The 13,694-nt window shown below is 38.2% G+C and overlaps 1 protein-coding gene across 6 annotated transcripts in view; it reads right to left on the reverse strand.

Annotated features, from left to right (window-relative positions):
- Positions 1-13,694, reverse strand: part of LOC117962676 (rho GTPase-activating protein 24-like) — a 233,612-nt gene that overhangs the window by 37,942 nt on the left and 181,976 nt on the right. Inside the window, exon 1 of one of the 6 annotated variants that reach the window (XM_058991202.1) lies at positions 5,492-5,717. The exons of the other annotated variants lie outside the window; for them this stretch is intronic. Within the exon in view, the coding sequence (XP_058847185.1) occupies positions 5,492-5,567 (76 nt within the window). The 5' untranslated portion in view covers positions 5,568-5,717. Of the gene's footprint in view, positions 1-5,491; positions 5,718-13,694 lie in introns of those variants that run through there. 6 annotated transcript variants of the gene reach the window in all.

A 13,694-nucleotide genomic window follows, 5' to 3' on the forward strand; every position in this document is an offset into this window, starting at 1 on the left:
ACTTATTTTTCCAATTCTCTACAAATAAAACAACTGACAAAATTTAGAGATTAGAGATTACTAGGCACATATCTAAACCTCAGATAATTATGTTAATCCAGGCTTTTCTAATCCTGATTTACATTTTAAACTTCAATTTAGGACAGCTTCATACAATTTGCAAAGCTCCAGGGGGGAAAAAAGTACGCAAAACTTTGATGGGGATCAGAAGTCCATACTTTTTACAGTATTCAAATCTGAGACTCCCACCTTCCCTACTCAGTCCAGGAAGCAAAACATAAAACTACCTAATGATTAAAGAATGCTCTGTAAATCCAATGAAGACATTGCCTTGTAACTGATGACCTGTCCCCAGGAAATACAAACCATTCCAAACAGTAGCAATAATGTATTTGATCTAAACATACTTTCATTGAGTATTATCCTTTAAGATACCTGAAGTCATATGATGGTATTAATAATGAATGTATTTTGAATACCCTTAGAGGAGCACTGACACATGGTCCTGTGTGAATTGCTTTTCAGGGACAGACAGTCTTCCACTACGGCCTGTTCAATCCCAGGGGTGTTATAATCTCTTTGTTTTGTACTTCAGATGCTGACTTCATGGCCTGCTCTTTCGTCTGAAGAACTGACAGCTTGAGTGTATTGTCCTTCAACCTCACATTTCACCAGGTATCACAGAACTGACTTCAGGGTAGGCACAAGTTAAATGCTTTTGATGATCCTATAACTGGCCCATTGTTTAACACAGAAACAATCCACACAATTGCTTTTAGAAATCATTGATTAAATTAACACAATGGTTGCTAACTGCGAGTTAATATACTTATGCTGACACTAGCTGCTTTTTACCCCCTCTGAAGTACCCGGTAAATAAGTAAGCATACCAGAGGCTTGTATTATAACACCATCGCATGGTTACATTTCTGTTCTTCAAACATTCAAATTTCTTGAATAAAACAGGGGGGGGGGGGGGGGAGTACTTCAGATGCTGCTAGAAAGACACTGCTATACACAAGATGTCTTTTCTTTTTAAATAGTTTTAGAATTATACGCATTACATTACTGTATAGAATGTAGTAAAAGTCACTTAGGGCCTGAACTTGTTCATTGGATTTTGAATACATTTACTCACTTGCATCAACATTTATAAAAGTAGAAACCTGCTTTATTTAACATAAGTTACCAAGCTTTGAAAATCAGAGCCATAGGCAACAATTACTGACCTCACCATAGTACCTGATGCTAACAGGACATCAGAGCACAAGCCTGTGTTAATGATCATGGTTCTGAGTGAAAAACAACACTCAGAAAGAGACAGAAATATATTCAACATCTAAAAAGAATCTTAGTAACTTAAAGGTTTAATTTGTCTAAGATTTTACGAAAAGGTTGATTTGATCACCCCACCTGATAAACCACAGCTGGATTTTTTAAAGCGTTTTGTAGTTCAGGGGAATCACTGTGGATTGAATCAACCACTTGTTTTAGTTGGAAATCCAACTGTGTCTTATCCCTGCAAGCTAGAAGTTTATAAAGCTGACCCCCTAAGTTTCTTTTTAGTACTTCTATATATCTCATGATTGAGTGTTTGAAATTATGGATGAAGATCTTAAGGCAAAGACTTCTTATAGTGAACTGACTTAGTTACAGAATAATCGGCAACAGAGCTGTAAAACACTTTGTAAGATTGACATCAGATCTCTACTGGGTGGTTTCACAGACCCCAATTATCACCAATCTTAGACTAACTCATTTTATTTTAGGTAAGGTAGTCCAAGATTAGTGCTAATAGAGGTCTGTGAAACCAGTCATATGTCAGTCACCTAGGCTTTGTGTCCATTCCATAACACTATTAATGAAAGACAGTCCTAAGTCCTTAGATTGTTGTGAGAATACTGTGTTTTCAATTAGCTGTTTTACAGTAAAGGCTTGACATTAAGCCTTTTCTCTCAACTATGGATTTGTAAGTATCCCAATAGGAAGATTTTTTTATGCAACTGTTGCCTATAATACTTCATCAAATAACCAGTAAAGCAGGCTTCAGACAGATCTATTCCCTTAAGCAAGTATAAAGAGCTGCTGTATGGAAGATGCAACAGCTTCAGAATGGTAGAGGATAAACCAAGGTCCTTCTATTTCATTTTTCGGGTCACAATGACTAGAGTTTCAGGACCACAGCTACAGCTGTACAGAGTATGGGTCATGCAAGACGACAAAAATCAAGTAACAAGAGGCTAATTGACACAACTGAAATGGGTCAACATCTAACTTAAGTCACAAGCATCCGAGGTAGGTGATACATCTTACTGCCAAACTATGACTTCATTTATTCTCAAATGCCTGTAATCAGCAACTGTAAACTCATGGGTGGCCTGGAAATTAGGTTTGTTGGCCGCCCTACGATTTCACAGACTAGCAGAATATGTATATAAATAACTGTTAAACACATTAGTACATTATCATAAAAGACCTCCTGCCCTGTCTACCCACTTCAGTCATCATATATATCATGTAAACTATCTGGCAGGTTAAGAAACACCTGATCTTTTATGTTTAGGATATGTGATGCCAAATGCAAGTTATACAGACAAAAGCAGGTAGATGCCCTTGAGTAACGATCAGCAGAGCTTTGAAATATTTAGCTTTCATCTTGAAGTTGAAATAGCTTCATTCATTTAACATTCCTTTACTTTATTTAATTATACCGTTTGGCTTTGTGGTTTGATGATGGGCCGGGGATAATTTACCCTTACATTTAAATAATCTTTAAAACAAAACAGTACAAGGGCTTTGAATACACAACTACATGATAAAAACTGGTTGTTTTCAAGGTACAGTCCAAAGCCACCATTGTCGTGAGCAGTGTGTGCGCTGGATGAATGTATTTTCTAAAGAGTTATGTCAGGCTTGCCGTTATCTGAGTAGAGTGTGAGCTCATTCTCCAATTCTTCAAACAACAAATAGCCTGTCTGAAAATGAAATGCCAAAGCCTGATAAAGTCAGCAAAGAAAAAAGGAAAATGTCTGAGTAAGATCTGAAATGTGTAGAGTGCAGATAATCATCATTATGCACTCTCCTTTCACCTGTGGCATGGCCTTTTGTCAATTTATATCCCCGCTCTGCAATTTGAGGGTCAAATGCCATGTAATCTTCAAGTGCCGGTTCATGCATGGTGACTGAGGCAATGTAATACAATGTGTCCCAATGGGCTTCATCTCTGTGTTTTCTAGAATAGACCATTCAACAGCCCTCCTCAAGGGCATACATAACAGACAGACAACCAGGCGGAAAATGACAGGAAGGCTACAAAGGACCCAGGACAGCTTTGCTGCACCCCTTCGAAAATACTTTAGGACTTACCAGTCATATTCATGTTCTGCCAATCATCCATTTCTTTGTTGCTGTACATCACAAAGACATCAAATGTGTTTCAGAACTTTAAACTTCCCTTTTCTAGATTTGATACATTTCTACTATTATTATTAATCTTATTCATTTCATTGGCATACTGGACTTTAGTACAAACAAAGCTTTGACAAAAGAGATTCCAACTGGGGGAGTCTGCTATTCGCTGAGCTCACCAGTTACAGTATACCTATTCCTTAAGGCTTTACACCAAGTTTGTTTCCCTCAATGCACACTACAACACCACTATGGTGAACTTATGTATACCAAAAATGAATGATTTAAACAAATAAGAAATAATTTTTGTGGCCTATTTTAAAGCAAGTGCAAACCACATTTTGTAAGAGAAAATAAATAAATAATTGTAATGGTGTTAAAAGTGGCAAGAACCAACTTAGTCGCAATGATGAGCAACTAAACTATTGCGTAGTTCTCTGAGTAGTTTATTGCTAGTATTGAAACTTTCCTATCCATCTTTGAAAACCTTTTCCTGTTGCCTTTTTTTAAAAGGTCCTTTATCTTTTGTTTCTGAGTACATGGATCACTTGTTTGCCCCAATAAAACAATCTGTTAAGAGAATGTTGGTGATTCTCTAATTCAAACAAAACCTCAAATAAAACATTTCATCGATATAGACACTTGGTTTTTGCAGTTAGGTCTGCAGTTTATTATTTACTGACAGTCAAACATGACAAGGATCAGTTGGAGGACTTCAAGGGTTTGTGTTTCTGATGTTAAATCTGTCATAATGAAAAACAAATAGAGACAAAGAGACTGCAACATTCAAGTAGGTGTTTGTTCATTGGCAGACAGCAGTCCTGGTGAACCTACCAAAGGACAACGTGGAATTACCTTATCTACATTCCCCTCCACAACACTTTAGCATGTTCTCTAGGCTTATTGACTCCTGTTGTCCACCTTCTGCCAGCAATGTGTGACCAGAATTTAGTTTAGCTTTGTCCTAACAACTCTGGCCATCTCTTCATTAAGAATATTTCAGTTCACTTTGATGGTCTTCGTAAAAGAGACAGTGCTGTAATAGCACAAACACTTTTAGCACATCCCTATTGGATAGTGAGTTGACATTTCAAGCTATTCAAAATACTGCCCTTAAGGTTTGCCAAGTAAATTTCAATGTCTAAGTACCTGTTTTGCTGGCATGCTTAACAGCCTTCCTATACATCTGACTTATTGCCAGGATAATGAGCACTTAAGGTAAGCAAGACAAGTTTATTATCTCGCAAGAACACAATTACACATATCCATGGGTAAAAAGAGTCTGGTTCTCTATGGCAGTGTCACCAAGGGGACAGTCGTCAATCCCTTCCTTCTGTTTGTTCAGAGCACTACTGCATGGGGTCCTTCCTACATTTCCATCTGCTGTAGGTACCTTGAAAAGTGTGTCTCATCTCTTTTCAACATGGGTGTGCAGTTTTGTTCTGATTTACTATGTGTAAATATGACCCACGTTTAGCAGCATGTCACGAAAAAGAAAACAAATGGGAGGCCACTGCGGTTAATTAATTCTGGTGGCTAATCAGGCTGCCTATTGAAAGCAAAAGCTATTGTATTTAATGCAGAAGACAGCTCAGATACCTAATTTATCTGATACAAATCTGTACAATTACTACACTGAAATGAATTATTATTTTTGCATCATGATTTTACTTATTTATTTATTGTATGCATTTTTTGCATTCCTACTTGTGATTCACTTATAGTGCCAGGAAGCAAATGTAATCCGGTTTTCTAGAATTAAACAATTGTCATTACACCAGATGTATTGGAATAGTTTCTTGGTAACTGGGAATGTTATTAATGTTATTAGCTAGAGTCTGGGATGTTGTACATATTTATAACAAACTAATATCATGTTACAATTTTATATTTAAAATAAACAGCCAAAAAATGTTTTTGTTTTGTTTTTTTCAGTTCTTAGTTATCAAGCCATGCCGATCCCAATAGTATTTGCTTATATAGTAAACACCATCACATGCATTTCTAGTCCCCTGGTCAACCAAACCCTCAGGACAAGTCAAGACATGATGAAACCAAAGTATATAGATAGAGTTGATTTTACCTTCCAAAAGCTGTGGATGAAATCCTATCACTCCACAGTAGGGTGTGTTTTGAAGAGGCTTTTTCACTATTTCCATGTGCTCAGCAGTCAGTGTCAATGCTTGTTTCAAAACCCTTAGCCAACCAGTCTTTTCCAGGAATTACTGTTAAAGCAAGTGAGTTCCAGTCTCCACTGTCTTCTTGTAACTGCAAACAATAGGCCTAACCCCTCAGAAAGTGTAGCATGGCATGGTCCTGCCTGAGTGCCGAAAACTGACTGAGAGATAAGGTTACGCCTACTGCTCTCTAATATAGTCTGAACAATAGAGAGATCGCACAGCTACAGAGTGGCTTTGAAGTGCTGTATTATATCAGCTATGTTTGTAGGCCTGAACAAACAGATCACCTTTTTTTTTTTTTACACAGACAAACCACACCCCCATCCCCCAAAGAACTATTATTAGCATTATTACTGCCCCACTCCCCCTGCTCTTCAATTAGTTTAGTGTTTTGTGGATGAGTGTGGGTGGGTCATATGAATAGTCCAGACCCAATGAGAAACTACCATCATATGTGGTTACTAAGGAATTATATATATATATATATATATATATATATATATATATATATATATATATGTATATATATTTATATTTATATTTAAAACGTGCCCAGAAAAATTACAAACAAGAATACAAGAACTACAAAGCGGGTTTGAAAATGAACCTGAAGAAGACTCAAGTCAATAAATATACCACTCCACAGGCAATTGAAGTCAATGGGATCAAGCTTGAAGTCAATAGCTACGTATACTTAGGACAGTTAGTTTTGGCAATGGATAACCAAATATGCGAAATCAACAGAAGAGCAAAAATGGGCTGGAGTGCCTTTGGAAGATTAAGCATGGTTCTGAAAGGGAAACTACCCTTATGCCTCAAGAGGAAAGTCTTCGACCAATGTGTGCTGCCAGTGCCAAGAGATATAAAGTGACCAAGAAGAAGACCTCCAGGAAGATGGCAAGATGAAATTAGGAAACACGCTGGAGCAACGTGGATGAGGGACGCAGCAGACAAGCTTTTGTGGAAGAATCTCAGGGAGACCTTCATTAAGCAGTGGATTGAAAAAGGCTGATGATGATATATATATATATATATATATATATATATATATATATATATATATATAAACATGTCTACTGGAGCCAGAATTTAATGTTGCTGGCGCTATATATGAGGTACCCTGGTGCTATAATCTAGCGCCAAATTTGACCCTTGTTATGGCACAGTGTGTGTTTGATATTTTTAATTGTTTACATTTTTACTAATTGTCAGATAAACATGTGCTATATCATGTAAAGAAAATGAGAATAATGGTCTTGGACATTTTAAATGACAAAAAAGGTCCTTTAACATAAACCAAGTGGGGTGGGGTGCACAACAAAATACTATACACTAGTGCTAAAGAACACTCTAACAACAAAAGAAAAAATACTTTGCCCTATTGACTAACTGCTATTATGCCCCTTACAACAACAATGCATTATTTTGGGGAATAAAACTCCATACTCTTTTAAAAATACCTTTCTAAGAATCTATTCATTATATACTGAGCATCAAAAGAAACTTATCACTTATAGCTGAGCATCAAAAGAAACGTATCACTTATATTTGGATAAAATTCACTAGATGTGATTGAAAAATGACAAACTCTGGTTTAGAGTAGGTGCAGTGACTTTTCATTGCGCTGATTAACAATTTACATCACGAAGATGCTGCAAAATGATCTGTTGATCTTGGGCAGGTGTTGTGGCTCTTGGTCTCCCAGTTCATGGCCTGTCATTGACAGAGTGTGTCTGGTTACACTGTCTCGCCAGGTTTGAAATTGCTAGCTGTGAGCACTCAAGATGGTGAGCCACAGTACGTTGCCCTAGTCCAGCCTCCAACATGCCGATTGCACAAAGGCGCTGTTTTTTTTCTGTGATTTTCTTTATTGCTTTTATTCAAGCTTGCAATTCAAAAGCTGAAATCACTCCATATCCAGTGTCCAATCAACTGTCTCACTAATTAGGTGATTAAGAGCATATGCTTCAGTCATAGTCACTCAAGCGTGTCATGGTCAAGGATGAATAATCGAGTGATTAAAAAGAAAACAGAAACATTTTGTCAATGTCCATCATTTATATAACTTTTTTTTTTTTTGAAAATAAATGTGTTATAATAGTGATACGTTTCTTTTGATGCTCGGTATACTTTACCAACTTTGCAATGGATATTCTCTATGACAATATAATATCCATAACTCTAAGTACTCAATCATATTCAGCAATACTGCAAAGAAACTTGATAAGAAATTTAGACAATCCTTTTGACGGGATGGCTTTTTTCAATGTATTTATATGTTAAAATGTGACGAACAATACAGTTGTAATTTTACAAGGAGAACAGTAAAGCAGTGTGAACAAGGGCTGCTATAAGATGCCAGAAAAGTTAGGTTTAAAGAAAGAGCCGCCTGTAAACAGAACCTGTTCTTGAAATCTGGCTAAAAGCACATAATGTCTCTGTCAAAGAATACAGAGGTGCAACCTTTCTATAAAAACAAAAAAAACATATTTATTGTACTTCTAAGATGTTGCTACTGTAACACATTTAGAAATGTTGGTGAAGCTATGTTGGTAATCTGCACCACACATTTCAGCCTCATATACATAGATAGTTATAAACGACAATAATTGATATGAACAGAACAATAATTCCTTTTGTAAAAAAAACAAAAAGAAAAGTCAAAAAGATGGAGAGAGTCTGGAAGAAGACTATGGGACAGAAGGGAGTGTGTGTTGGTCAGCAGATGATAGCAGATGAAAGAAATGCCTAAAATACCTAATCCAACGAACATACGAGGCTTCCAATTCACAGGGCACCACACCAAAAAGAGCCACACATGGGGGATGTGATCAATGGGCAACTGTAGAGTGCAAGAGAATGAACCCAGTGGAGTCCACTGAGGACAAGCCAAGTACCTATGAGGGAAGCAGGTGCTGTGTTGCACTGCAGACTGGATCCATCAACAGTTTGGACAGTTTTACTTAACAGATGGAGGTGATGAAGACTTCTGAACTATACATAGCTCACACCAGGTCATATTGACAAGGAATGCACTTAATTATGAACGGATTCCCACACAAAATCCAGGAATTCATTCTTGTACTGATGGCATCCACATACTGTGCCATGAGAATGAAAACACTATGTAACACAATTTTTGTTCCTGGGTAGAAAGTGTTATTTCCTAATTGCTTATGCCTCAAAAGTATAGAAAATGGCTATTATTCCCCACAAACTTTGCTTTTGTGACCAGGACAGTGATATTTTGAAATTTACCTATTTCCAATGAGAAAATGGGCGAATTTGTGTCTTTTCGTTCACATAAAGTCAGAAAACAACAATATATGAATCCAAATTAACATGTATTTATACTAAAGTAATACAAAAATGACTACAAAAGATTTAGAAGTGAGTAGTTTTTCGAGATTTATGATTATACCGTAAATCACTTTCACGAATCAGCCCCCAAATGTAGTCTCCCATCATGTTCTCGTTATACTGTCCTTGGTAGCGGTGTTCAAAGTCCAGTATATCCTGGTGGAAGCGCTTGCCTTGCTCCTCCGAGTACGCTCCCATGTTCTCCTTGAATTTATCAAGATGAGCATCAAGGATATGGACTTTGAGGGACATCCTACAGCCCATTGTGCCGTAGTTCTTCACCAGAGTCTCAACCAGCTCCACATAGTTTTCGGCCTTGTGATTGCCCAGGAAGCCCCGAACCACTACGACAAAGCTGTTCCAAGCCGCTTTCTCCTTACTAGTGAGCTTCTTGGGGAATTCATTGCACTCCAGGATCTTCTTTATCTGTGGTCCGACGAAGACACCGGCTTTGACCTTTGCCTCAGACAGCTTAGGGAAGACGTCTTGAAGGTACTTGAAGGCTGCCGACTCCTTATCTAGAGCTCTGACAAATTGTTTCATAAGGCCCAATTTGATGTGCAGTGGTGGCATCAGCACCTTCCGGGGGTCCACCAGTGGCTCCCACTTGACGTTGTTCCTCCCCACAGAGAACTCGGTCCGCTGTGGCCAGTCCCGCCTGTGGTAGTGTGCCTTGGTGTCCCTGCTGTCCCAAAGGCAAAGATAGCAGGGAAACTTGGTAAAACCGCCTTGGAGACCCATCAGGAATGCCACCATTTTGAAGTCTCCTATGACCTCCCAGCCGTACTCATCATACTTCAAGGCGTCCAGCAAGGTCTTGATGCTGTTGTAATCCTCTTTGAGGTGCACCGAGTGAGCCAGGGGAAGAGACGGGTACTTGTTACCATTATGGAGCAGCACGGCTTTGAGGCTCCTGGGATGAGCTGTCAATGAAGAGGCGCCACTCATTCTGGTTACAGGCGATTCCGATTGCCTCGAACAGACTGGTCATATTGTAGCAGAAGCAGAGCCCATCTTGACGGGTGAAGAAGCAGGAAAAAGGTTGGTGACGCTTCCTCTGATCTGCGACTTGCACACTTTCATCCAACAAGTTCCACTGCTTGAGCCTAGACGTCAAAAGCTCGGCACTGGACTTGGTGAGACCAAGATCTCTAATCAAGTCGTTGAGGTCTTTTTGGTTGGGGTAGTATGGGTTTCTCTCCTCAGCACCACCTCTGAAATTGTCATCTGGATCTACAACATCTTCCTCGCTCTCTGACTTGCTGCTCTCTTCTAAAGACGGCTGCTCTCTCTCCGGAGGAGTGGGTACGGGGAGCTCATGGCAGTGTGGCACCGGGGTGATGGATGAAGGAAGGTCCGGATACGTGATAGCAGGTGCATTCTTGCCAGTCCGACGTTTGGAAGGGTCCACCATGCAGAAGTAGCAGTTGCTTGAGTGGTCAGTGGGTACCCGCCAAATTCTTGGGATAGCGAACTTCATGGCTCTCTTTTCCCCTCTGTACCATCCTACAAAAATACATTTATTTCACCCAGCACTGAATCTATCTGGAATGTTCTGGAAAATAGGTAAATTTCAAAATATCACTGTCCTGGTCACAAAAGCAAAGTTTGTGGGGAATAATAGCCATTTTCTATACTTTTGAGGCATAAGCAATTAGGAAATAACACTTACTACCCAGGAACAAAAAAAAAAAACAACAACTTTGTTACACGGTGAAATCAGTGCAAACCAGGCAAGCAACTACGAGTTAAGGTGCATTAAAATGTGGATTGATAAAATCACCTGAGTCATAATAAAAATCCACATTGCTTCTTTATATTTTCCTGAACTTATGTATTATCAGTGTCTAGCTACATTTTACTAATCCCTATTTCACCACCAATTCTACTCATTGTACTCTACTGAATACTGTAAATCCCTCTTAGAGGAAACTCAAAGTTATCAGAACAAAGAGCAGCATCACTATTTGGGAGTATGTTGTCCAGGACCATTAGCAATCAAATGTTACTATTAAGAAACTAATAGCCTGATTTGTGTTAGATGGTTTGCATCCAGTTCTTCAGCAGTACAACAGGGTGCTATTTTTATTTATGACTTTTGCAATCAGAGTGTTGGTCTTTTAAGGTGATTTAAAAGATGTATAGTACATTTTGACAAAACAGAAACATTGTTTCTTGTTTAGTTTGTATTACCCAGTCAGCTGCTAAGATGTATTCAAGTTACAGTGTCTTAAAAATGAGTTAACATTCTTCACAGTGAAGGTGGATTAATTTAGCTATTTCAACATTGATGTCTTATACAAATATAGTCTGCATATTCAATGGACATGCAAGGAAGCTACAATAAAAAAAGCAGATGAGGAAGAACATACAGCATTGTTCATGCTGTTATCTAATAACATATTACCAAAGATAAATGAGCTATATTTACACTAAACAACTCAACCATGGTGAAGCACATTGCATTTTTTATCAGGATATTTATGACCAGCTGCCTTACAAAATGTCCTCCCATTTATCATTTTAACGATCCTTTTTTGTGACCATTGCCATTTAATCTTTCACCTTTTTTATTGATCAGGGCCCAGTCACTTTGTGTTCTTGTACCTTGACCTCTCAGACTAGCCAATATCTTCTTTATTATTTCCCACCTTGCCCTTTATGACCACACTCCCCCCATATTGCCTAAAGCCTTGTTCTTTGTGATTACACAGCTATGACCCTTAGCTTTTAATAAAATCAGTTCAGAGATGCTCGGGTAAAAATAGTACTCTGAAATACAGCTTTCTCAACATAATCATAACTATACAGTCAATCAGTCTTCAAATATTTATTTGCTTGGCAAATGCCTTAAAAAGTACATTTATTTTTCACTGAAGTCAGCCTTTCTCTGATATGCGTAATTGATTAACATACAGATCCCTGAGATATAAATTTCACATTACTGGTGTCTGTACATCCATTGCATGGTGAATAGCATCTTATGCCTATGCATCATAAAAGTGTTTTCCAAGATATCCTTTTAGTGGCAAATATAATGTGTCAGTACCCAAACAAAGCCTACAGTCATTGTTGAGTAACTTGTGTTTCATCAAATCTGAATGAGTGATATAGCCTTCAGTAGCCCAGTATGCATGCAGACAATAAGGTCAACCTCAAAAAGGGCAGACTGCCTCTAATAGTAACAGTGCACTTAGGTCTGTAAGCAACTAGGACGTACATTTTATTACATTACAGCAATGCCCCACTGTCTTTGAAAAGCAAGGTCTAATCAAATTGAATGGCTCTTCTCAATTCAGTTCAACCACGATGAGTCTGTTTTAGATACAGTATACAAAAGGTTTTATTGCATTTTAAAGTTGTTCTTTTTTATGCAGGGCTTCATATAGGTGACCGGTTCCAGAGCAGTGAGTACATATTTAGAGTCAAGTATCAGGTTTACGCCCGTCTTCTACGCTAATACTGTTAGACTGTAATGTTGTTAAGTGTACACAATTGGTTTGTCCAAACAAGATGATGTTGCAAGCTGGGCATTTACAAGGCTAGTGAATAGCCTGGCTTAATGTTATTACTGCATGTATGTTCACAATATATCAGCTCCCCCACTTCACTCTACTGCCTCAAAATTCACTTATAATTGTCCTTGATACCAGTACATACCATACCATTCACAAACATCTCAGCAGTGTTTGGTTGGGTGAATTGTGCTGTTAACCCATTAAAGAGTAAGTAGTGAGTCTATGAAAAATATAGCGTTATACATCCCCACGTGTTGCTAGAACTGTTTAAATAATGTACCTGTAATTTTTCTTTTCATTGTTAACATCCTGACAACTTTTTACACTTAACTTTAAAGTCTGTTTCAAGTCACTTTTCAAAATGGCCGCTCTAGTGCATTGGGGTTTGAGGGGTTTGAGCAACACATGGGGATGTATAACACTATTTTTCAGAACCCTGCTATTTACTCTTTAAAGTGTGTAGTTCCCCACACTGTTTTTAAAACTATTTTTATACTTCCGTAACCACAAACCCTTAAAATGTTTTCAATACTGGAATATATCTGCTTTTTTATTTTCTTTTTTGCTTCCTGAGCGACTGTACAACTGAGCTTGGAGATGCCATTTATAACCTTCTACTGAAGCAAGTGTGGAAGAAAAATGTCAATTAGGTCCACAGAGTAAAGTGGTGGCACAGGTTTCTACGAGGGCGGGAGTTTGTTTCCTCACAGACAAAGCTACCTTCAGGAAGTCCTGCTTTCCTTAACAAGTCCTGCTTTCTATAAAGTGCAGTGCACACATGGCTAATCTATGAAGGAATCTACTAATCACTGGCATTCAATACATACAATATATACAATCTAAACAAAATGCAATGCAGATGTGTGTTTCAACCACCACCCTGAAATAAGAGTTTCGATAGAAAAATAAAACCGAATTGCTAGATTTTTTTATTTTTTATGTTGTAGATGTATTTTGCTGTTTTCCCTAAGTTGGAGTCCACCACTGACCAGCACTGGTGTATGCCGGTGGTTTGTTGGTTTTCATGTAGGTTAAGGACACTTGGTGCTGGCTGAAGTGCTTTTTAAGCTGATACAGGAAGAATACATCTATTAAAAATCCTTTTGTTGTAAAATTATAAAGTAAACTACTGTCTGGGAATGTATATACCTGTTGGGGGCCCAGTAAGAGCGCTGGCAATATTTTGTTCCAAATAGCCAACCTGTTTATACTTGTCATTGGGCTGAAG

Source organism: Acipenser ruthenus, chromosome 2 (genome assembly GCF_902713425.1).
Source record: "Acipenser ruthenus chromosome 2, fAciRut3.2 maternal haplotype, whole genome shotgun sequence".
Classification (NCBI taxonomy): domain Eukaryota; kingdom Metazoa; phylum Chordata; class Actinopteri; order Acipenseriformes; family Acipenseridae; genus Acipenser; species Acipenser ruthenus.